We start from the raw sequence: 26755 nt of genomic DNA on the forward strand, positions 1-26755 counted from the left end.
TATAATTAAAAGAGTATAATTGTTAAAAGAGTATAATTGTAAAAAACACTGAGTGGAAGAATTTTTGGATACTAGGATGTTCACATTGTCTCATAGATTACTTATTAATTACAAAAGGAAAAATGTACTTAAAATGGAGAGATTTGACCACCACTTTAAACAATGGTGATAAACTTAGCATCATATAGTGGGAAAATCTGAGAAGTTCAGATTTCCAGTTGTTAAAAAGTAATTCTTCGTGGGTGAAGCACACAAGTACATTTTAAATCCATTTTATTCACATAATGCCAAAGGTTCACTTCATAGATTATTTCTAACTACAAATGGGAAAAAAATCTACCATTACAATGCCTGTTTCTTTTCTGGACCCCCTGAGGATGAGAGTGAAGAGATGAGAAATGAGTTGGGGTAGTGAGGAAGTGAGGAGAGGAATTAGAAAATGAGACAGCCTAAGTAGAGGTGAGGCGATTGGAATATCTGGGGATTTTCATGACAATGAAAGAAGTGGCTTTGTTTGGTAGAGTTTGGATTTAAAAACATTTTTTAGGGCTGGCCCGGTGGCGCAGCAGTTGGGTGCGCACGTTATGTTTCAGCAGCCTGGGGTCTGCTGGTTGGGATCCTGGGTGCGGACATGGCACTGCTTGGCAAGCCATGCTGTGGTAGGCTTCCCACATATAAAGTAGAAGAAAATGGGCATGGATGTGAGCTCAGGGCGAGTCTTCCTCAGCAAAAAGAGGAGGATTGGCAGCAGATGTTAGCTCAGGGCTAATCTTCCTAAAAAAAAAACTTTTTAAGTGAATTTTATATCTGGATTGATTGTCGCAATGCAAATAGGAAGAGAAAGTGGATTTTTATAGTTTATTATTTTAAAGACAGGTTAAAACTTTGGCTATTCATAAATCTCGAAAATTAGGTTGTTTTAGGTAAGTAAATTTATTGACTAGCTAAAGCTTTATTTCTTGAAACATGAATAAATTATTCAGATGAAACTCTGTAATATTATCTACTCCCTGCCATTCTAAAAAATGTATTTCCAGATGATATCTATTTTACAATTTATAAAATATTTAAAGTGCAACGTAAATGAATGGTAGTATTTTATACTTTTATGTTTTATTGGTGAATCCTACTCATTATGCTGAACACATTTATTTAGGATGTTATAATGCACTGACACCTTCAGAGCCTGTGATTGAGTTATAGGAATGTTGGTCCTTTCTCTAAGTTGCTTCACACTATTTACTGAGATTGTATCTGATTTTCATATTTTTTCTTCCATCTCATTTCCTAGCAGTTAATATTCCTTATTGTTTGCTTGTAGTCAGATCCCATCACTTCCTTGCTTAAACCATCCTATCACACCGAGAATAAAATCCAAACCCTTTAATATGGCCTATAATAACCCTACAGGACCTAATCTTGTCTTCTTCATCTGCTTTCCCTCCTTCCCTTGCTTTCTAGGCTTCAGCCACAGTGGCCTTCTTGTTCTCTTAAAAATATGCTTTCCAGATTCAGAGGCTTTGTACTTAATATTCCTCTGCTTGGTATGATCTTCTCCCAGAGCTGTATATTCCTGCCTCCTCATCATTCAGATTATAAATTCTGGGCACATTTTAGCTGAAGTCATCACTGATCATGCCCATCCCCTTTCCGAGTGTCCTGTGTTGTCATATTACACAATGTAATCTTCAGAGCACTTATCACTACCTGAATTTACCTGATTATTTCTTTGTTTCCATGTTTATTGTCTGTCCTCCCCACTAGAATGTAACTATCTTACTTATCTCTGGCACGTAAAAACTTTCTGAAGTATAGTTGACACTTACATTTTTTGATAGATTTCTCCTTTGGATAATCAACCTGTTAAAATTTTAAGTAAATTAGAAATAAATAAGCTCTGAATAAGACCAGAGAGTTTTCCTATGGAAAGAATATCTGTCTTTTTGACATGTGTTTTGAGTCATCAGAATGATAACTTCCCATCTGACTTCTAGAAAGATGAAGTTGCCAGTTGATTGCCAGCTAGTCATATGTTTGTTAGACTGAAAGCTCTTTATATTTATTTTATTTAGAAATTCCTTTTATTTATTAAATATTCTTAACCATTGAATTTCATGTCTGGGCTCAACGGAGAGGCAGTATCTTCATTTACCATCAGGTGATGCCTGTGACCTAAGTCAGCCAACATAGATGAAAAACTACCTGTGGCCATCTGGTGGGTGCTGGGAGAAAAAGTTTGGAGTTTTCAGTGTGGTTGACATTGTATGCACATATGGCTGATGTCCAAGTAAACTAATTGGCATTTCAGCTGGAAACCTTGGCAAAAATCCCAAATCTGACTTGGGGATCATGGCCATTGACCTCTTCACTTATTTTCATGCAAGATTAAGGATGACTGATGATAAAGTCAGAGGTTAAACTCAACTGCTGCTCTTGAAGGTCAGAATGAGTTTAATGATATATAGTAGGGAATTTGTTCTTTCAAAATAATGCTTGTTTTCTGATTAATAAAGTTATAAATTCTCATTTTGTATATATATATATACACATATATATTATATGTGTATAGTATATATATACACACTAGTGTATATATATAGTATTTATTAATTAAGAAATATTTATTGAAATGACTGGTATGTTTCAGGCACTATCTAGGTGCAGTGAACAAAAGAAACAGAAATTCCTGTTATTATAGAGCTTATGTTTTAGAGTGGGAAACGAAATAAATGTGGTAAAGAAGGATGGTATAATAGCATAATTGTTATGCTGAAGAGCATAGGGAAGAATATAAAAATTACTTATCTTCCCCTTCAAGATGAACAGTGTGAATATTTTTCTGTATTTCTTTCTATTGTGCCTATATGCCTATCTTTTTAATAGTGTATAATAAATAATTCTTATAAAAATTGTATACCATGTATATAACGTTTTAGAATCTGTTCTTTTAAAAAACCTGACATTTTGTCATGAACATCTTCCTGTGACATTAGATATGCCTCAGTCTATGCCTCAATTGTTGGTCATTCAGGTCCTTTCTAAGTTTTTACTGTTATAAATAACACTTTGGTGAATATCATTGTATTTATATCTTGTTATTTCTGATGATTTTTTAGACTTGAATGCTAGAAATATAATTACTAATCAAAAGGTCAAGACATTTTTGAAAGTCTTGATATATATTGTCAGTTGCTTTCCAGAAAGGGTACTCTAACTCACTCTCATCAGGGCACTATGAGTGATTGTGTCATGGATTCGTGTCAATATTGAGTATTTCCATGCGTGTACTTTGCCAAATTGATATGTTTTAGTTTGCTTCAAAAATTACTACCCAGGCTGGACCTTTTTTATGTTTATTGGCTATTGCTTCTGTAAGATGTCAATGAATGGAGTGGATATGGAAAAGGAGAGAGATACTGATGAAATAAATAAGTTATAGTCTGTTAAGAAAATGTTGACGTTGACACCATGCTTGTCCAAGTAAATGTTTGCCATAACTTATCAACTTGTTGATGTGAAGATAATTTAAATATTTTTTATGCAGTTGCTTTGCAGATTATAAATTAAGCTTTTTATAAGGAATGATTTGTTAAAGGAAAGAAATATGAAAATTTACATGAGTGATATTATGATGCCCATGGAGAAATAAGGAGACTAAGATATTTTGCTACCACGTTAACTTTATTTTGCCTCAGAAGATAAAATAACCTGAATAAAGCCTAAGTCACTGATATGGTAACCCTTTAAAAATTAATCACTGTCCTTATTATTTTTCTTACCTTACTTGTTGATGTTCTCATCATTAATTCTGTTTATTGCCATGTTACTACAAAGCACTGGAGAGGAAGGTTTTTAAGTCATTATACAATTGCTTGCATTACTCAAGGATAAGCAAATACAAACTAGCTAAGCTACAAATAAATTACATTTAGGTTTTATGTCTGGTTGAGAGGAGACGCTCTTTATCCTCAAGATAATTTAGGAAGTAGAAAGCCAGGATGGGGAAGTTTAAATAATTTTCTTCAACTTTTTCTAAGCCAGCAACTCTTTTCCCAGTGGAATTGTGTTAATTTGTTTGACAAGATACTGTGAAGTTCCATAGTCTACAATATATATTTAATATTAAATATAAAAATGCCTTTTTTTTTTTTTTTCGGTGAGGAGGATTGGCCCTGAACTAACATCTCTTGCCAATCTTCCTCTTTTTGCTTGAGGAGGATTGTCGCTGAGCTAACATCTGTGCCAGTCTTCCTCTATTTTGTATGTGGCATGCCACCACAGCATGGCTTGATGAGCGGTTTGTAGGTCTGTGCCTGTGATCCAAACCGGTGAACCCTGGGCTGCCGAAGTGGAGCATCCAAACTTAACCACTATGCCACTGGGCTGGTCCCTAAAAATGTATTTTAACAGTTACATACTATTTTAATGTATTCTCTTCTGCTTTGGATTATTCTTGATTCTCTCTCATTATTAATAGGAAAAAAAATAAAGATTAGGTTTTTTTAATGCACCCTGTAAATATTCAGATCATCAAAAGCAACTCTTAATAAGTTGAATAATAGTGCTATTGATCAGAAGATGAGATTTTTATCTTGTCTAACTGCCTTTTACCTATTTTAGCAAATAGGGAAAAACATTTACTTGTAAACTTAATCCCTTTTGTGGATGCTGAAATGTAGTCACTGTTAAAACTACAAAGTTGTCTTTCAGGGGCTGGCTCCATGGCCAAGTGGTTAAGTTCGCGCGCTCCGCTGCAGCGGCCCAGGGTTCAGATCCTGGGCATGGACATTGCACCGCTCGTCAGGCCACATTGAGATGGCGTCCCACATCCCACAACTAGAAGGACATGCAATTAAGATATACAAGGTGTACAGTGGGGGTTTGGGGAGATAAAGCAGGAAACAAACAAACAAAAAGATTGGCAGCAGTTGTTAGCCCAGGTGCCAATCCTTAAAAAAAAAAAAAAAGGAAGATTGGCAACAGTTGTTAGCCTAGATGCCAATCTTTAAAAAAAAGGAAAAAAAAAAAAAACAAAAAAACCCCACAAAGTTGTCTTTCAGAAGTTCATTCATAAATTATTTGGAATTTTTGAAGCATCTCCTATACAAACAAGGCTATAGAGAGTGACTGAATTCTGGTACTTGCACCAGACTCTGTGCAACCCTCTTGGAATTCTGATTGTCACTTGGACAGCTGGAGAAGGTCTCTCTGTGTTTACCCTGGCCTCTGTGTTAGAACTCAGGCTTTGGCTCCTTACAATGTTGTCATCTTTCTCAGGCCAACTCTTATTTACTCATAATGTTAAATGTTTGACAAATTTATATAAATCATTTAAAAAAATCAAGGGAGATAAAAATAACTTGTTTTTCAGTTTTATTGAGATGTTGAGATTGACATACAAAAACAACTTTTATTGAGGAGACGTCTGTTGTGCTAGGTGCTTTATATGATTGCATTTAATCCTCAAAACACCATTAGAAGGAGATGACCTCCCCATCTTATAGGTGAAGTAACTGAGTCTTAGACGACCATGGTCATACAACTGAGAAATAGCAGAGGTGGGATTTGAACTAGAATCTGTCCAATTCCAAAGTTTAGATTCCTTCTACCATATTATTCTGTTTCCCTGAAAAAGCGATGATGATGATGACGACAACAGCAACTGCAAGGACTGTAGTATTCATAATAATAGTAGGTAATAGTTTTTTTTTAAAAGCTTACTATGTGCCAGAGCTTATCTCATTTAATCTTCACCAGAATCTTTGAGATAAGTGCCCTAGTTAGCCTAGCTTTAGAAAGAAGTGGAGGGTCAGAGAGGTGAAGTGACTGACCTAAGTCACCCATAGCACATTAGTAGTTGAGCAACCAAAAATCAATGTGACCTTATTCTGATATACGTATGGTTTTTTTGGTGAGGAAGATGGGCCCTTAGCTAACATCTGTTGCCAATCTTCCTCGTTTTGCTTGAGGAAGAGTGTTCCTGAGCTATCATCTGTGCCAGTCTTCCTCTATTTTGTACGTGAGACACCCCTGTAGCGTGGCTTGATAAACTGTGTGTAGGTCTACACCTGGCATCTGAACCTGTGAACCCCAGACTGCTGAGCCGGAGCTTGCGAATTTAACCACTATGCCACCAGGCTGGCCCCTTGTTCTGATATTTTAAAATAACTTGAAATATAGTTTTTTTCATTTTTCTTTGACTCCCTCAGTGCTGTTACACTGTAGGCATTTTGAGTCATTTGAAGCTCTTTGGAATCTATTTTCATTAAATCATGGCTACATTAATAATAATTTATATTTTAATACGTTCAACAGCTTTAAATTTTTTTCCCAGTACCACTTTGATTCTTCAATGGTTACATTGTACAATACCCTTTGAGGATATTCTCATTTAGTAAATGAGAACACAGACTTCCACATTAATTGTTTGCCTAAGGTCTTTTATCAAATCAGAGGTAAATCTAGAACAAGGGCTTAGACAGTTTTTGATTTTAGGTCATGCAGCTGCTTTTATTTTGAAATCCTTCATGTCCACATGTTGGGTTGTTAAAGCTGTGATATGAGAGGGCTGGGCCAGAAGGATCTTGCTGTATTTTTTAAAGAAATTTCTGTTTGAGAAAATTAGGTCTCTGGAAGTTCTGTAGCTTGAAGGACAGGAAAGGATCCTTATGGTTAAAATAATTTCTACTTTGAGGAATGACCACAAGTATTCATTCCACATTAAGTATGTATGCACTACTCCTTTATTTATTTTAAGATTTCATGAGAAAAATGATATGGTTATTTTATTTTAAAATTTCTCATAGAAAAATTTCAAAAAATAGGAAGCCTAACTCTCATGCTGAGAATTGAACTTGTTCTATTCTGTTCTTGAAGTGTGGTCATAGATAACTATTATCCTTCGTATAAAAATTCTTCCTCAACTTATATAACAGCATCTTTTAACTGAGTGGTTACATTTTTGTTCCATAAACACTAAAAGCCTGCTGTGAGTCAGTTTTATACCAATATGATATAAAAGACAGGTTCTCATCCATTGAAGACCTAAGAATCCTGCTGGGGAGATGAAATTGGTATATGAGAGAACTAGGAAGACCTCAGTGTTGTGGTTTCACACTTAAGTGCTGAGCAAACAGAAGGCAAAGGGAGCATCAATGCAGGAAGGGTAAGATACTTGGACCTCTGTTGGGCACAAAACTTGTAATATTTTTTTTCTCTCCAGTATCTCCAATTAAATCTGAGATTTGTGTATGGTACTTTACATTGTTGTTTTATTAGAGTATTTAGTAGATTTGGCGTTTACTGTATTCAGTTGTTTATTTTCAACGTTCTTCTCTACAGATATGATCAGATTGCACAGATCAAGTTTGATAGTACTGACTAAAGTATTTTAATCATTTTATAGACTATTTTAAGGAAGAATCAGGAAGCAAGGTGATACCTGAAATAGTAACTTATATCTGAAAATTCCATGGTTCAGATTTTGTTACCAAAGTGCATCTTCTTAAGGGTTTCTCCTTTTAGCCAGTATTTAAAATTTTTAATTTGCACATTCTCTGGGTCTGTAATCATGTAACCAAAGGACAAATTGGGAGGAAAGTTAAAAATCTTGGGTGATCCTTTCCATGTCAGTTTTTTCCTTTGATTTTTTTTCTAAAAAATTATACCATTCTTATAAGTTTATAGTTCGCTGTTTATATTCTTGTCTTTGGATTCAATTGCACTGTAAAGCATCCATTTTCATTGCCGCTTAAATTGTGTGTAAAATAATTTAATATTGAATTAATAGGAAAAAAGCCTGGGAGGATTTTTTTTATATTCTTAATAAAGTTAAGTCACATAATCATGGATCTTGATGCTAAATAGACTTCACAGATGGTATGATTCAGTCTCTAACCTCTGGCAGGTAAAATATCGTCACCTTGAGGACAACTGTCTACAGATATTGAAATACGGTGCCTGCTCCAATTAGTTTTTTTAGTAAAAATGCAGGAAGTGAATGAAGGCTCTCATTGGGTTGGTGGCAGTGAGAATGGAAAATGGTAGTGGATGCATGAGATATTTAGAGGTCACATTTGTATTTTTTTAAAAATCAGAAGTAATGAATCCTGAGTGGTAGGGAGAATCAATGAAACTTTAATTGAAATAGACATCATGTAGAGGACCTGGTTTAGGGAAGAAGTCATGAGCTTGATTTGATTAAGCATGTTGAGATTGAGCATCCCTATGGAGATGTTAAAAAGATATTTGGAAATATGACTCTGGATTTTAGGAGAAAGGCTAAGGGCACATAGTATGTTCCTCAAGAATAATGAAGTAAAGGAAGTGAAAAAGTGTTATCTATTATTGTACTTAATGTAGCGCATAACACAAAGAGTCTGCCATTTAATGAGTAATCAGTGAATGAATGAAGAGTTTGGGGAGTAGGTTAGATCTTTGCCAATGACATAAAAAATAAGAAAGGAGGAGGTAAAAAGGTCAGGAAAGAACCTTGGGAAATGCTGCTTTTTAGAGGACAGGAGGCAGAAGAAGGGCCAGGGAAAGCCAGGGGGAAAACCAGCTTCTAAATGTCCAAGATAGAAGATAAAGCACAGGGAGAATCAAAGGAAGAGGGCTGAAGAGAAGGAGAACATGAAGATCAAGAAAATGCCTGATTTTTGATGCTTTCAAGTGAGTAGTTTCAGTAGAATAAGGGTGAAAGAAGCTTATTAGAGGCAGTGCGTTTGTGGACTATTTTTCAAGAGGCTTCAGGATAAAGGAAGGGATAAAGATAGGATATTAAGCAGTATCAGGAGACTGTAGATTTTCTTAAAGTACAGACATGTTTTTAGAGAGAAGGACTTTGAAAATGTATATAATAGATGGTATAGTTGATAGAAGAAGATTTTGGAGGAGGTGAGAGGAGACGCCACTAAGCTTGAAGTAGAAAGGGCTAGTCTTTGAGAGGTGGGAATGTGTGATACTTTGTAAAAGAGAGAAATCAGAGTAGAGTACAAAGATGAAGACACAGAGGCACTGTGTGATGGAAAAGAGGAAATTGTCATGGAATCTCAATTCAGATGACTTTAATCATTATATTAAAATACTGGGCAGGGTCATGTGAAAGAGTTGAAAGAGACTTTGGAAGCTTGGCTTGGCAATAACTTTTACAAGCGGTGAAGGAAATACTTGCTAAATAGCAGTGAGGATTCAGCTAACGTTGAACAATGTAAATTTGTCACGGCCTCTCCTCATGTCTTATCACAGATTAATATAGATTATTATAGAGCTAATGGGAGCAAATGTTCCACCTCTAGAACATTATCATTGTCCACCTCAACTCATCCCATGGGATTATGAATTAAGTACTTTTTATGATAAGGTTCTTAAAAGCAGAAGCATATTTACTTGGAGTTTAGTGGTCAGATAAGAAATGGTATAGTCTTCTTATTCTCTTTCCTTTGCTCCTTAGTCCTGGAGAGGTGGTGATAGCTTTTTCAGTAAATGACGTATTGTGGACCGTTTTACAGGTCAGTAAAGCTAGAGCTATATCACTATTTTTAATAGCTGTGTAATAGTCCATCATGTTGGTTTGCCACAATTTAGTTTGCCAATCCTCCAGAGATTGGCATTTGAGTTCACATTTTTTGGCAATTATAAAACAGTGCTTTTGGCCATATATGACAGAACCACAGCTAACATCATACTCATTGGTGAAAAGCCAAAAGCTATCCCTCTAAGAACAGGAACAAGACAAGGATGCCCACTTTCACCACTCTTATTCAACATAGTATTGGGAGTCCTAGCCAAAGCAATTAGGCAAGAAGAAATAAAAGGGATCCAAATTGGAAAGGAAGGAGTAAAACTGCCACTATTTGTAGATGCTATGATTTTATATGTAGAAAACCCTAAAGAATCCACCAAAAAAACTATTAGAAATAATAAATGAATATAGTAAAGTTACAGGGTACAAAATCAGTTGCATTTCTATACACTAATAACGAAATAACAGAAAGAGAAATGAAGAATATGATCCTGTTTACAATTGCAACAAAAAGAATAAAATATCTAGGAATAAATTTAATCAAGGAGATGAAAGACCTACACCAAAAACTGTAAAATGTTGTTGAAAGAAATTGAAGAAGACACAAAGAAATGGGAAAATAGTCCATGCTCGTGAATTGAGAGAATTAGCATAGTTAAAATGTGCAAATTACCTAAAACAATCTACAGATTCAATGCAATTCCTATCAAAGTCCCAACAACATTTTTCACAGAAAGAACAAAGAATCCTACAATTTATATGGAACAACAAAAGACCTCAGATAGCCAAAGGAATCCTGAGAAAAAAGAACAAAGCTGGAAATATCACATTCCCTGATTTCAAAATATACTACACAGCTATAGTTATCAAAACAGCATGGTACTGGCACAAAGACACACAGATCAATGGAATGGAATTGAGAACCCAGAAATAAACCCACACATCTATAGATAGCTAATTGTCAACAAAGGAGCCGAGAACATACAATGGAGAAAGGAATTTCTCTTCAATAAATGGTGTTGGGAAAATTGGAAGCCACATGCAAAAGATTGAAAGTAGATCATTATCTTACACTATACACAAAAATTAACTCAAAATGAATTAAAGACTTGAATGTAAGATGTGAAACCATAAAATTAGTACAAGGAAACCTCGGCAGTATGTTCTTTGACATTGGTCTTAGCAATATCTTTGAATATCATGTCTGTTCATGCAAGGGAAACAAAGGAAAAAATAAACAAGTGGGACTTCATCGAACTGAAAAGCTTCTACATGGCAAAAGAAACCATCAACAAAAGGAAAAGCTAGCCTACCAATTGAGAGAAGATATTTGCAAGTCATATATCTGATAAGGGGTTAATATCCAAAATATATAAAGAACTCATACAACTCAACAACAATAAAACAACCCAATTGAAACATGGGCAGAGGATCTGAACAGACATTTTTCCAAAGAAGATATACAGATGGCCAACAGGCACATGAAAAGGTGTTCAACATCACTAATTATTAGGGAAATGCAAATCAAAACCACAATCAGATATCACCTCACACCCATCAGAATGGCTATTATTAGAAAGCCAAGAAATAATGAGTGTTGGAGAGGATGTAGAGAAAAGGGAACCTTCATACATTGCTGGTGGGAATGTAAACTGATGCAGTCACTATGGAATACAGTATGGAGAGTCTTCAAAAAATTAAAAATAGAACTACCATATGATCCAGCTATTCCGCTTCTGAGTATTTATCCAAATAACACAAGAACACTAATTCAAAAAGATGCATGCACCCCTATGTTCATTGCAGCATTATTCACAATAGCCAAGACGTGGAAACAACCTAAGTGCCTGTCAACAGATGAATGGATGTACAAGATGTGTTATATATATACAATGGAAAACTACTCAGCCATGGAAGAGATAAAATCTTGCTATTTCTGACAACATAGATGGATCTTGAGCATATTATGTGAAGCAAAATAAGTCAGACAGAGAAAGACCAATACCATATTGTTACCAGCAGGGAAGAGAGGTGGGGGGAGGGCGAAAGTGGTAAAAAGGCACATTTGTTCCGTGACTGATGGTAATTAGACTTTGGGTGGTGAATACGATGTAGTCTATTCAGAGGTCGAAATATAATGATTTACACCTGAAATTTATATAATGTTATAAACCAATGTTACCTCAATAAAAATGGAAAAAACAATGCTTTCATGACTGTCTATGCCTCATTGTACACTTGTCTGTTTATTTTCTTAAGATAAATTCTTTGAAGTAGAATTGTTGGATTAATGAACATAGCTGTTTAAATATTTTATGTATATCTTGCTAAATTATTTTTTATAAGATTGTCATTTTACACTCAGACCATGAATTGAGAATGTCTGTTTCCTCTTAAACTTACCAACACTGGGTATTATCATTCTTTTTTAATCTTTGCTAATTTAAAAGTCTAAAGACATCTTGTCTTACCTTATAGCTCTCTGTTAACCAGTGAAATTGAATATATTCTATTATGGTGCTCATTTACATTTCATAGCAGTTACTTGCTAATAATCTGCAAAGTTCATTTTACATTGAAGATATTTATTTGGTCTCTGTTATATCTGTTGCAAATATTTCAAGTTTTCAGTTTGTCCTTTAATTTTTCTGTTTGCTATATGGAAAAATTTGAACATAATCTTATCTATCATTTCTTTGATGATGTCTGCCTTTGAATTATCAGAAAGATTTTCTCAACATAAAGATTGTTTAAAACACATATTTCCAATTACTAATTATATGGTTTTATTTTTACCATTAAATTTTTAAATTCATTTGAGTTTCTTATCCAAATTCTTAATTTCCACTAATTTGAACTGCCACTTTTCTCATATAATAAAATTTTTTAATGATTTTCATTAACTAGTTTTCTTATATAGAAAAAGTAATTCATGTGATCATAGCAAAAAAAAAAAATCCAAATGGTACACCAGGGCTTATATAAAAGAATCTCTCTGACTCTTTATTCCCATTTCCTAAAGTTTCAGGTTCACAAGTTAAATTTCTAGATATGCTATAGCATACCTTTTTATTCTGTTTTATTAATTTGCCTTTCTCTCTATCATCTTTCTTTCCATCTAATTTTTAAAGTTCCGCCTATTGCTTTCCTTTTATAGACTTTCCTGGCAATGTTTCTAATGGATTATTAAGGGAAAGTTAGACATTTAGAAGGCACTGTGAAACTGGATCCCTGCTTGATTGTTTCTTCTTTTTTTTTTTTCTTTTTTTTTCAAGATTTTATTTTTTCCTTTTTCTCCCCAAAGTCCCCCTGGTACATAGTTGTATATTCTTGGTTGTGGCTCCTTCTAGTTGTGGCATGTGGGATGCTGCCTCAGAGTGGCTTGATGAGCAGTGCCATGTCCGCTCCCAGGATTTGAACCAGTGAAACACTGGGCTGCCTGCACCGGAGCACGCGAACTTAACCACTCGGCCACGGGGCCAGCCCGATGATTGTTTTTTCTTACATTAATATTTATTAGGAGAAAGAAAGAAAGAAAGGACTTTAGTAATTATTTTTTTGTAACTAAAATAAAAAAATGTAAGTAAAACAAAGAGAGAAGTTTAAACTCGAGCTTGTTGTATTTTTTTTTTAAAGATTTTACTTTTCCTTTTTCTCCCAAAGCCCCCCAGTACATAATTGTGTATTTTTAGTTGTGGGTCCTTCTAGTTGTGGCATGTGGGACACTGCCTCAGCGTGGCTTGATGAGCGGTGCCATGTCCGCACCCAGGATTTGAGCTGGCGAAACCCTGGGCCACCGAAGCGGAATGCATGAACTTAACTGCTCAGCCACAGCGCCAGCCCCTAGAGTTTGTTGTATTTTGAAAACAGTTCAACAAGAAGGAAGTGTCAGAGTTACTAATGACATTACATAGGAATCATAGTATAATTATGGGTTGTGTTGATTTTCAGAGACTAATGAAACTTTCTTGTTAACCTCTCTTTCCAGATAAATTCTGGCAAATGATGAGTTCATTGCTAGTCAGTTGCAGAGATTTCACTGATATGACAATGTACTACTACTATGATCTGTTTCTACTTATGATACTTTTGGCACCAAATGTGTGGGTTTTTCCACAGCAAACAATTCTCCAATTCTCTAGGTGTCCTGCAATTTAGTTCACTTCTGACACTAACTACCCAGAGTTACTGCAGACCCCACAAGTTAGGGACTCAGTCTCACGAAACTATCCCCACTTCAGATGCCAATCACAAGTTTGAGCCACCCATACTTATGACCGACTGGCTATAAATCAGAAATTCCCACAACCCCCTCCTCTAGTTCAGTAATTTGCTAGCATGGACTTAGGGAAACACTTTACATAAATTAGCTGGTTTATTATAAATGGTATCATAAAGGGTATAAATGAACAGCCACATGACGAGGTACATCCACTGAGGATAGGAAGGGCCCCAAGGACAGGAGCTTCTGTCCCTTTGGAACTTGGGGTATGCCACAGTTCCGGCACATGGATGTGTTCACCAACCTGAAAGCTCTTCAGACCCCATTGTTTGGGGTTTTTATGGTGATTCCATTATGTATTAAAATTTTAGCTCTGCTATTTCAAACTGTTTAACCTCTCTTCAGTTGTAAAATTGGGTAAAATATTGTATACTTTGGAGGACTGTCATAAGAATTAAATTAAATAACATAAATGGGAGAACCCGATACGTCAGTTATTAACCTCTAGGCCTTACCACTTTCCCACTCAGCAAATAGACCAAACTGTGTCCAACATCAAGTATCAACTTCTTTAGTTTTATTTCAATAATTATGCACTTTCTTTTCTGTATTCCTCTACTAGCTCCTCCTCATCATTTGAACATGCTCAGTCAACTCTTTGCATCATTAAAAAAATGACTGCCACCATGCTGTCCCCAGCCCAGTCTCCATTTCTAGTAGCAGGCCCCTTCCATCTCCCCTTCCCAGTTATTTTGTAGAATATTGCTCAGTTTAGGTTTGTCTGATAGTTCCTCATGCTTTGATATTGTGCCCTTCTTGGCATATTTTTAGAAGTTTAGTACATGGAATAGATATGTCTCATTACTGGTGATGTTAACTTTGTTACTTGATTAAGGTGATATCTCCTATGTTCCTTCACGCTAGTATTGTTTTTCCCTTTCTTATTTATGAATATCTTGTTGGGAGGTGTTTTGAGTCTATACAAATAATCTTGTTTCTCATGATAATTTTACCCACTGATTTTACCATCCATTGATGATTCTTGCTTGCGACAATTATTATGTTGTGTGCCAAATGGTGATTTTCTATTTCTATCATTCTTTAATAGTAAAGATTCTTAACGTGAAGGCCCTATCATATATATATACCTGTGTGCATTTTACTCTCGGGAAAAGCAGCATTTATCAGATTTTCAGGAAGTCTTTAGATGGTAAACTCTTTTTCCATCTATCACTACTTTCTCACTTTATAGTCACAGCACCTAGCTCTGTTAGAGTAGATGAAGAGAGACCTTTGTGTCTTTGGCTTCTGTTTCTGATCTCTCTCTCTAGCTTATTCCAAATTCCTCTGAAGAGATTCAATGCATAATAGACTAAAGTATACCTGAGGTGAATAAAAGCAGATCTACAGTGTTTGTTGTCATCCTGTGTTGTCCAGACTTTGTCTTCCCTGGCCCACACTTGGGAAACCACTACATTTTGGTATATGTATTTCTAGTTTTATTTCAGAGAATGTGTATTTTTATCTCTGTGAAGTTTTTAAAAGTCAAATGCAGTATTTAGTCTGTCTGGTAACAAAGATTGATAAAAATCTCTAGCTCTTTTTTAATAATATTGCCACAGGTTGTGATAACTTAGTTTCTTTTTTATTATGAGCTGTGCTTTCTTGGAGTAAATAGATTCTTGTAAAAGAAAGCCTAATTGAGACATTAGCTGAAACATGAATTTTTATAAGAAGTAGTTTGTGTTTGGATTTTTAATGACCCAGAAACTATTTCAAACCATGGCTTTGACCTTACAGTCTCCATGCATTCTTATCTGACTCTCACAAGAAGCTTGTGGGATAAATAGGGCAGAGTAGTCTTCATTTCTGTTTTCTACTTAAGGAGTCTGTTTTCTTATTAATTATGTTACCTATTCAAAAATAGCTCTTAGTTTTCTATTTCTTTGGGCATATATCTAAAAATGTTACAGCTGAAAGGAACTTAGAGATCATTTCTTCCAATCTCTTCGTTTTACAAATGGGGCAAAAGGCCTAAGGAGAGAAAAATCACTTGCCTAAGGTCGCATAGGCAGATAAAGCAAAGCCAAGATCTGGAACCCAGCTTTCCTGATTCCAAGTGCCTGTAATAAGAACCAGAAGTTTGATTTGCATTACAAGTTATATTAGGCCATACTCTGCTATGTTCGATATTCTCATATTGCTTTTGTTTCTTGGAAATAGTGTGCAGTTCGTGCAGCCACAGAAGGCAGAACTCTCGTTTTGGAAGGCTTGGAAAAGGCGGAGAGGAATGTTCTGCCTGTTTTGAACAACTTACTGGAAAATAGGGAAATGCAGCTTGAAGATGGACGCTTCCTAATGTCTGCCGAGCGTTATGACAAACTTCTCCAAGTAAGAAAAGAAAAATTCGGCTGCTGTGTCTTAGCTATTCAGCTGTGAGTAGTGTGCCATTTTTTGTATGAGACATGATTCTATCAGAATGGGGACAGATGTTCAGGTGACCCATTTCTGGCAGATTGCTGAAGTCAAGTCATGTGTTTGCAGTTTTGCAAGGCTCTTCTGTTTGCAGATCATATTAGAAGACCTCTCAGATTTTCTCTTTTTTTGCCAGTCTAATAATTATCTTCCTTTTTTTCTCTTTTTAATTCTTTTTCCCTTGCTCCCTCCTTTCCTATCTTCCTTTTTCTGTCTCTCAACAACTATTTACTAAAAGCCTAGTGGCTTCTAGATAGGCCTAGGAATACAAAGCTGAATAAAGTCCAGTTCTTGGCTTTTAGGAAGCTCAAAGTCCAGTGGATATTGACAGAAATGAATAAGATATTTAAAAGATGCCCTAATGGTCCAAGCTACCAGCATCTGATGCATGAGTTGTTGTAAGAGCCTCCTAACTGGACTCTCTGCTTCCCCTCTGGCTGCCTCATAGCAGTCAGTGATCGCTTTAAATTATGTGACAGATCAGGTCATTCCTCTGTTCTAACCCTCTAACGACTCCTTGTTCTTCTCAGAATAAAATCCAGAGTCCTTACAGTGGAATACAGGGTCTTGTATGATTTGGGCCCTTACTGCCTGTTTGGCCTTATCTCCTTCTTCTATCCTTCTTTTATATTCTACTTCACCTACTAGTATTCTCTTTATTATACCTTAAACATGCTGGATAGACATTCTCCTAACTTAGAGGTGTGTTGCACAGGTACTTTGCTGTTCTGGAATGGTTTTCTCCCACATATCTGCTTGGGTCACTTCTGTGCCTCCTTCAAGTCTTTGCTCAAATGTTATATTATCAATGAAGCCTGCCCTCACCCTCCTGCTTAAAATTGCAATGTGCCCTCTGCCTCCATACTCCCTTACCCTGCTCTGTTTTTTTCCATAGTCTTCTAACATCCTACATGATTTACTTAGTTAATATGTTTTTAGTTCATTCTCTGCCTCCCTTTACTAGATTATAACTTTCACTAGGGCAGGGATTTTTGTCACTGATGTCATCTCAAGCTCTTAGAGCAATGCCTGGCACTTGGTAGTGCTCAGTAACCATTCGTTGAATGAATGAATAAGTGCAATAAAATCTTTAAATGCTGTGATACAAGTGAAAGAGGGCAAAAACCTGGGAATGTGGGGCTCTTCAAAAGCTTTGGAGAAGGGGGTCGTGTAATAATGTCACAAAAGGACAAGAAGACAGCCCTTGTTCCTTCAGCTCTGGCTGTACCAGACTGGAGCTCTCCTGCTAACCAAGTCTCCAGGGACAAATGGCTCTGCCCCTGCCTTCTTTCACACCTGTTCTGTAGAGTTGCATATATGTTAATCTTACTATCCCAAGTTGGTTACACATTGCTCAAGAGCAGGATCTGTGTCTTATGCTGCTTCTTGATCCTGCTACCAGGGGACTAATACAAGTCCAGAACACACTAGGCGCTAAATAATAGATGCCAGAGGTCTGATTGAACTGATGCTCCATGGCTAGCAGAACTAGAAGCATCTCTTTCTGATTTCCTCTGTGTGAGTCTTTTTTGTCAGGTATCTGTCTTGCAGCCCTTTTAGCACTCTGTTTCTTTACTGTTTATGAGAGCTTGTAGTTGGTGTTTTCATGCAGTGTAGTTGTTTTCTTTTGGATCTATCTAAAGATGGCATCATATTAATATAATTCGAAGGGGAAACTTGAGGATTTAATCAGTAATAAAAGTTAAATTTGTTTGTTCATATTGTTATAGTTAATTTACTGAAATGACAGCCATTTTTATTTATTTTTTAAAATTTATTTTCAACTTTATATTTTATAAATAATATAAATATAAATATAATAATAATAATTTATGTTTATTTTAACCGTAGGTAGATATTATGCAAAACATTTTCTCTTTAGATACTTTCTAATTACAAAATAACTCTTGTTTGCCCCTCTATAGTTATTCGCCATTTTTAGTAAATGATTTGGAAAAGAATACTCAGAATATAAAATCATTTTTCTAAGTATAGGAGTTACTTCACAACAAAAATTTTGAAATATTCTTTATTCATGTAGTAGAATTCTGTGCAAAATTATTAAACATATTACTTTGGATAGGAATTCAGAGTATAGGTTCAAAAGGGTTTTAGTATACAGAGAGTGCTTATTATTATTAAGTGAGAAGAATGTACTACATTGTTTTTTCCCAATGTAAATATCAGTATACATACCTAATTTTTATTGGTAAATGTGATTTCTGTATTCGTGGATTCTGTCTCATGCGAACCTCACAGAATATAGGCAAGATCCCTTCACAGAACAGTACCACCTCAAGACAATGTCTGTGATCAAAGGATCCAACACCATAATTGAAATCACACTTATTTCTAGCTGGATTCAATATAGTAAATTTGAATATCTCAAAATATTAGTGATTTTGTAGAGATGATTATAGTAGAATTTTATTATGGAAACAGATACAATCAGTTTGTATAAACTTTTTTTATATTCTGATTTTCATTTTTGGATAAGTGAAAAAAAAAATATTCGGCTCTTTGAAGATTGTACTCTTGGTTTCTCAGACAGGGCTACATCCAAACTCTTGCATGTGACATAGTATCAGTGTTAGTCCTATTAATTACAGAGGATCATTATTTTGGTTATGCTTGACATAATTGTTCATTATGTTTTAAAATTGTTTTGTACAGTCACTCAACAGACATTTGTCCTATTATGTGCTAGAGGTAATAAATGCTTTGAAGAGCTTGGATCCACCATGAGACCATCACGTCCAGAAGTCAGCACACAAATATATAACAATAGAAGCTTGCGTAGGACACAGTGGAGGGGTACAGAAGTGGTTCGAATGGGGGAAGGGGATTAGAAAGGGGCCCATTTTGATGATGATGTGTGTACTGAGCTTTGAATGATACTTGTGTTTATGCTGTGCTGAGTGGAAAGGATGTTCCAGGCAAGTGGAACAGTGCTGGTGAAGCAGCTTGATGTGTCTGGAGAGCCACATTTGTGAGATGGGGCTGGAGCACAGGTCAGGGAAGGCAGGCCGAGGGGATGTTGTGCAGTGATTGCTGAGACTGGAAGAATCAGACGTGAATCCAGCCAGGAAAGGCCGTGAGTGTCACGCTAAGAGTTTCCATACTGTCATATGGGCCACGCCCGCTGAAGATCTGCTGAAAGCTGAGGACTTGTCTCTTAGAATGTGCACATGCACGTTCGTATAAACTTTGTAAGCTCCATGGATCCTACAGCTGAGGACAGTGAAGAGCCACTGATAGATCAGGCAGAGAACGAAGGAGTGGCATTTAACAGGTGCCTGCTATGGACCAGTTGCTTTTACATACATTATCACATTTAGTTTTTGTAACAGCCATAATAATGTTGGTGATCTTCCCACTTTATAGATAAGAAAGCTGAGGCTCAGAGGGTCTAATAACATGCTCTTGGTCACTTAGCTAGAGTTTGCACCAAGCACTAGAGCCAGCATTTATAACTCTAAAACCTGTGCTGTTTCCAGTCTCTCACCTCCACTATGTACTAGCTGCAGGACTGTGGGCCAGTTATGTAACTCCTTTGAACATCAGTTTGTTCACCCATAAAAAGAAATTAAATGTCTGTTTGGATTCTGGTGAAAGTTAAATAAGAAAAATTCATGGGAAGTGCTTACCATGCAGGAAGTTTTCAATACGTGTTGGTTATTACTATTAATATGCCTTGGTAGAAATATACCCATAAACATAGTTATCTATTTAAGGTCCATGGGCAGTGTGCTCTGCTGGTGGTCTGCCTGTCTAGGACTAGCTTTTTATATCCTCTGTCTGGACCAGTATATTTTCCTTACCCTCCTTACTCTGTTCCTCTCTGTTACTGACTAGGGCTTAGAGATCTGACCCACATCTCCTTTGTTCCTGGATGCATTAGCTGCTTCTCCTTTCAACACCAGTTTTCATATTGTGAACCCTCCCTGGCATCCTGATCCTGCTTTCAGTCTGCTGCCTTCCTTGACAGTTTGGCTTTGAGAGTGTTCTCAAATACAGCTTACTCAGCAGTGAGGGCCTGAATTCCTTAGACTGGCAGCTCTTGCACTTGTAGTCTGTATCATTTATGATGTAATTTTTGATCTCTTGCTCTTTTAGGATCATACCAAAACAGAGTTGGATGCTTGGAAGATTGTTCGAGTTAGTGAAAATTTCCGAGTGATTGCCTTGGGCTTGCCAGTGCCTCGGTACTCGGGGAATCCATTAGACCCCCCTCTCCGTTCTCGATTTCAAGCCAGGGATATTTATTATCTACCCTTCAAGGTAAGTATGAACAAGGATAATTTATTTTTTAAACAGTTTTTTTATTTATAATAAATTCAATTACTATAAAAATGTTACTGTGTTCGTAGATGTCCCCCTCAGTAGTTAAAGGAACAAATAAAAGGATGTAGGATGAAGAAAATCTCTGGAAACAGGGAAGAAAAATTATTGTGGCATTATACTTCTGGCAGATTAGAAAAAGGCTAACTTTTCTTTTAGAAAATGACATGTATCAAGATATGATTTTTTTGCTATTCATTACTTAGTGTCTGCTTAATTAAAAGTTGAATTGTGTCTATAAAACATTTGCATTTAATCTGTTACATTCCTTATTAATTGATTTGGTATGTTTCTGTGTTATTTTAGGACCAACTTAAACTGTTATATTCGGTTGGAGCCAATATTTCTGCTGAGAAGTAAGTATTTGAGCTATGTATACATATATATTTTTATATAAATATCTGGACACTTTAACATTGAATTTGTTTTGCCCATTCATTGATTGATTGGTTCATTCATCCAATAACTGTTCTTTGAAGAATTTTGCAGTAACTGTGGTAACTGCTGCTGATAAAGTTAATGAGACGTAATCTCTGATGGCAAGAAACGTAAGATCTAGCAGAGCTTAAAGATATGTGAATACTTTAGTTTAACGTAGTGTAGTAAGGGCTCTAATTTCAAAGTATTGAGGCTGTTGTATTTGAGACTTTACAAGGGTTTCAAAAAGGCACTGGCAGTTGATATGGGTCCTAAAGAATGAGTAGGCTTTTTCTAGTTAGAGAATGGAATTAAGGAATTCTAAGCAATTTTTATTAGAGAATGGGATATAAGAGTGTATGCCTCATTCTTGAGGCTGTAAAAAGCTCCTGGTGGCTAGAGTTAAGTTTGGATTGAGAAAGGTGGGAGGTGAGGCTGGCAAGGTGGATTTGGACCATGTTGTGAAAAACCTCACATATTGTGACAGGTTTAAGAAATACGTCTGTGTCTCTAATCAGCTTCTGAGTTTTCAGTGGAATATTATAATATGGAGCTGTTGTTCCTTAAGAATTTAGTAGTAGATGTCATCTTTTTAGATTAGTTAAATTGGCCCAGCTCTTTTATATTTAACAGATTTATACATTAAAACTATTAGAATAAAATGTAATGTCACGTATTTTTTCCCCCTAGAGTTTCTCAGCTCTTGTCCTTTGCCACCACACTCTGTTCCCAAGAATCTTCTACTCTTGGCCTTCCAGATTTTCCTTTAGATAGTTTACCAGCTGCAGTTCAAATCCTGGTATGTATAAAATAAATTAATGGCTAGTATACCCAAATGTGGTGAAGAAAATCTAAGAGTTAATCCTTGGGGATTAATCACTTCAGTTTGCTTTGTCGTATTCTTTTATAAATAGTGAAAGATCTGACATTAATTTGTTGTTTAGTACAGTAAACTATGCAGAGACCAGTGACATGTTCTGAGCCTTTAAAGAGCTTACAGCCTTGGAGGGGAGAAGGTAGACGTGCAACTCAGGTAGAAGTTCCACAGAGGGAAGGAGCACTTCAGCCTGATCTTGCAGAGGTACACTGCAGTGTAAGTTGTGCCTCAGACTTGCCTCAACCCGAGATAGGGGAGCTGGGGTTTTCACACTCTAGCACCATCAGTCATTGGTTAGTGGTCATCCCAGGGGACACAAATTCCCAGGCACTAGCTACTCTTCCAGCCTGTGAGCAAAGCTGGCTCCAGGAGCTCAAGAGCAGTCTTTTTAAAAAGACCTGCAGCAGCTGGCTCTTGGAAGGGAAAGCTGAAGGGCACAGAGAGGATAAACACAGATCTGAGGGGATTTCTGCTGCAGTTTCACAAAGGTCATGACAGTAGTGTCTGGAGTGGTGGAAAGGCCTCCAGGCAGAGGGAACGGCACGTACAAAGGTCTTGATTCACAAAAGGGCCTGGTATCTTTGGAAAATGATAGTAAGTAGTATCCCTAGAGCAAGCATGGATGGTGAAGGGAAGTTAGAACCTTACTGTGCCACCTCACTTATTGTGAAGTGTTTTGCATGGTGAGTGAAATTGTCTGGGTTTTATGAAGTGAAAGAAATGGCCCATCAGACTTTATTAGGTAGGTGAGATGTGTAGTAAGCAGATACATGTTGGAGGAAGATACCTCTCTTGGCAGCAAGGAGGGCTGGGGAGAGTGTGGTTGCGCAGGGAGCAAATAGGAAACTGTCCTAACAGTCAGTGAGAGACCTTGCTAAGGAGAGCATAATTCAAGGTGGTGGGGATACCGCCTGGGCAAGAGACTTCCTTTTAAACTTTTGTTGCTACTTATTTTGTGTTTCCTGAGAGTCAGTGAATTAGGTTTCCCAAGTATTCTTTATGCTTCTATCCTAGAAGAACTCTTATCCTATTTATCATGTCTTCTACTTTTCAGTCTTTTTGTTTTGCTCAGAACTTTTTGCTTTGATAGTTCTCAAATCTAAAAAAAAGTTAAAAATAGTAAAATAAACATCTATAATCCTTTCAACTAGAATCATCAATTTTTAACATATTGCTGCATTTGTTTGCTCTTTTTGTTTCTGAGCCATTTGAAAGCAAATTGCTGTCCATAATCTTAAATACTTCAGTATGCAACTTCTAGGAATTAGAACATTCTTCTATATAACCAGAACACCATTATTATACCCCTCAGCATATTAATAGTAATTCTATGATAGCATCTAATAGACAGTCCATACTGAAATTTTCCTAATCGTCCCTGTTATTAGACTTTTAAAAGAATTGTGAAAGCAGCTTGATTTGGGGGGAAGATTTTAGGATAATAAACACTTTCTAACTTTGTAGTTATAACTGTGAAGCTGGGTGAATGTGGATAAGATTAACTCAAGATTAGGAATAACAGTGAAGAAGGTACTTTGGGATGAGTAGGGTAGGGAAATGTGTTCAGATATGTAGTTTCAGACATGCTGAATGGGCGTATAGTCACATCTCATGGGAAGGTGACAGTTCAAGTCTAAAGCTCAAGAAAGAGGTCAGGACTAGAGACAGAGACATGGGAGCCACAACGCATAGGCAGTAGCTGAAAAATAGAGGAGGGTGAGCTTACCAAGGGAAAGGATGTGGAACAGGAAGAGGAGAGGAAATAATTAATATTTGTTTTTGTAGACTTCTGGGAAATATGAGAAACCTGTAAGGAAATTTCAATGTCATATATATATTTCAGATAAATTCTCTGTGATTATTTTAGATGTTCCTCATTCCTATATATTTTTGCTCCTAAATAGGATTCCTTTCCTATGATGTCAATCAAACATGCAGTCCAGTGGCTTTACCCATACGCTATTTTACTAGGACATGAAGGGAAGATGGCTGTGGAAGGTGTTTTAAAAGTAAGTATCTGCTTTACTTTCTTTTTGTTCCTTTCCTTTCCCGTTTTCTCTTCCCTTCCCTTTTGCCCATCTCTCCCTTCCCCCTCTTTCCTACTTTTTTCTCTCCCTCTTTCTTTCTTTCCCTTGCCTTCCCTTGCCTTTCCTTCTCTTCTTTTCCAGGGATGGAGGCATTGGCATGTCAGTGATGGAGAGGCAAGCACAAAGATGGCTGGTGAGGTTTGAAGATTGCCTACATTGTGCAAATAAGTGAATTAATTAAACAAATGAGTGAATATATTGAGGATAATCATAGCTCTGTTTCTCACTGTTGGAGAAGGAATTTATAAATGTAGAAAGCAGGGAGGAAAAAAAGAACCCAGCAGTGTTAGATTGGAATTGCAGAAATCAGTATAAACTCATGTTTTTTCAATATATATAAACAGATAGATATAGTAATAAATGTAGATAGCATGTGTGCATATGTGTATACTTACATGTGTTTTCCAGCTCTGTCCCCTGAGAGGGCCTAAAAACTATAACACTCCAGTGGCAATGATCATACCAGGTGCTGAGACATTGGTTTCTAAATACCACGCTTCCCTAAAAGGAATCAGGACTCCTTGGATGTAGGGCTGAATCAAGGCTTAGCACAGCAAAAGTATATGATAAGCCTGGGCTATCTTGTTGTGCCAAAAAGTAGGGAAGTGTTCAACAAATTATGTTGACATGTCAAAGTGACAGAGGAGCCAGCTTGAAGTGGCTCTCACTGGCCGAAATCTGAGGCAGTTTTGGCATCAAGATAAATAATGATAGTAACTGATTATAACCCATTGAATAAAATAGGAATCTATAAATCCATATTGATATAAACAAACAAACAAATACATAGTGGAGAAGAAAAGGATCTTCCTTAGTGTAGAATGCCTACTAATAAATGCAGAAGGAATTATATAGATAGAAAAATCACCATTTGGCAACCATCAGCGTGGTGGTTGATTTAGGCAGAAGTCACCAAAGGATATTAAAACTGGTGGGTGGAAGTTCTAAGAGAAATAGGATATTGATGTAATTTAGGAATATCTCCCCCCTAAAACACTCAATTGACTACAAAACAGGAAAATGAGATTTTTACGGTAAACACCAACTTGATCAGGTGAGACAAGTCGACATCGTCTGCCTCCTGAGTGTTGTGCTGAGAGGAGCTCAGTATCATTTCAGGAGTATTTCAGATAGGAATTGATGGTGAGTTTGGCCATGAGAAAGTATTGTATAGACCTAGGTTGAGGGCAATCTTACAGAATAAAAGGCCTGTATTCTTTAGAACTGTCCAGGCCATGAAAGTCAGAAAAGCTGAGGAACTGTTGAAAGAGAGTGAAGAGCTATGACAGCCAAGGCAGATAGGAAAAAGTGACATTGTTGGCACAGTTGGTTAAACTTGAATAGGGTCTGTGGATTGAATAGTAGTGTTCTATTAAATTGTTCTCCTGATTTGGAAGCTTATGTGGTGACATTGGCCAGAGTTCTTGTTTTCAGGAAACGTGAACTGGAATGTTCAGGGGTGATGCGGTGGCATATCTGTAGCTTGCTTTTAAATGGTTCACAAAAAGACCAATGATTGGATGTGTGTGTATGTTAACCACTGAGAAATCTGAGTGAAGGCAAAACAGAAGTTCCTTGTACAGCTGTGTCCTGCAACTTTCCTAAAAGTTTGAAATTATTTCAAGATAAAAAAAAATTTTAAGTGACTATCCACTATAATTCATTTCAAAATTAAAAAAAATTTAAAACAAATATCTAATAAACATGGAGTTAAAAATCTGTCTGCCTATAACTTAAATTATTAACTTGAAAAGCAAGCATTTTATATAAAACTATGGAAACTGCTGTAGAGCCTGTCATATAAACTAATGAAGTTCTTGTTTTTGTCATAAGTGATTTATAATACATGGAGCATGGTTTTCTTTTAAAATATGTGTGGCATAATTTCCTCATCTTATAACTATATATTTAAAAGTGTTGACCTTTGGCAGAGACTTATTGACTTACCCAAATTAATTCCTGTTTACGAAAGACAGTTTTTGGTTTTTGTTTACAGTTTGGCTCAAAGTACAGATTTCTAAGGAGTGGGTGGAATGCAAGCACTAAGCTGTTGTGGCTGTATGTATAGGTCCTTCATTTTCTGGAGGCCAGGATTGGACAGCCTTAAACATGTGGAATGGTATTGGTTTCTCCCTTATCCTAAAATCTACAGAGGGTCTTTGGGAGTTTAGAAGTACTCTCTCTGCAGCTGATCATGGTGAGAAGAGCTCAGAAGAGTGGAACAGTAGATTTTAGTTACTTTAGTGGGATTTTTTTTTTCTCACATATCAGCTAGTCCAAGAAATAATATTTTCTATGATTGATGATGTAAATAATAACAGTAATAAAATAAAACTAATAAAAAGCTCTTCCTCATAGATGCTGAGAAGCGTAATTTGGGACAGAATCTAAGAACATAAAGAAGCAAGGGGAAAATAAAAGTCAGTATAGAGGCAAAGGGAAGTAGAAAGAGACAGCAGAGAATAGAAGCAGAGCTGAGAACAGTGAAATAGCAGCCACTGGTGAAAGAGAAGAAAGGTCTGCTATGTGTGTGAGGCGGGGCTGGAGAGGGTGGGAGAGAGAGGAAGAGAGGAGAGAGGGAGGAGGAGGCGGTGCAAGGATATTAAGGGGACAATGAAGAGCCATTTGGAAATGGGGAAATTAATTCTCAGGCTTGAGGAGTCAGGAAACGACCATTTTCTGACTATATAGTTCACTTTGAGTTTTATTCCAGGCACTGAAAAAAAAGAGAACTAGAACTCGTATTTGATTTAATCAACATCTAAGCTAAGTTGGCATTGGTCATTGAAGTAGAGCACCGACTGCTTAAGAAA

The 26755-nt window shown here is 36.5% G+C and overlaps 1 protein-coding gene across 4 annotated transcripts in view; it reads left to right on the forward strand.

Annotated features, from left to right (window-relative positions):
- The window catches only part of VWA8 (von Willebrand factor A domain containing 8), a 358178-nt gene that overhangs the window by 41969 nt on the left and 289454 nt on the right, over positions 1-26755 (forward strand). For 2 of the 4 annotated variants that reach the window (XR_011427808.1, XM_023621650.2), the window contains exons 5-9: positions 15969-16136; positions 20337-20501; positions 20868-20917; positions 21669-21777; positions 23760-23864. Coding sequence is in view for 3 of the 4 variants with exons in the window: in XM_023621650.2 (XP_023477418.2) it covers positions 15969-16136; positions 20337-20501; positions 20868-20917; positions 21669-21777; positions 23760-23864 (597 nt within the window). In the remaining variant the exon portion in view is untranslated. Of the gene's footprint in view, positions 1-15968; positions 16137-20336; positions 20502-20867; positions 20918-21668; positions 21778-23759; positions 23865-24023; positions 24076-26755 lie in introns of those variants that run through there. The other 2 variants (XM_023621651.2, XM_070239834.1) reach the window with 2 other exon arrangements.

The sequence above is a fragment of the Equus caballus genome, chromosome 17, assembly GCF_041296265.1.
Source record: "Equus caballus isolate H_3958 breed thoroughbred chromosome 17, TB-T2T, whole genome shotgun sequence".
NCBI classification, from domain to species: Eukaryota; Metazoa; Chordata; class Mammalia; order Perissodactyla; family Equidae; genus Equus; species Equus caballus.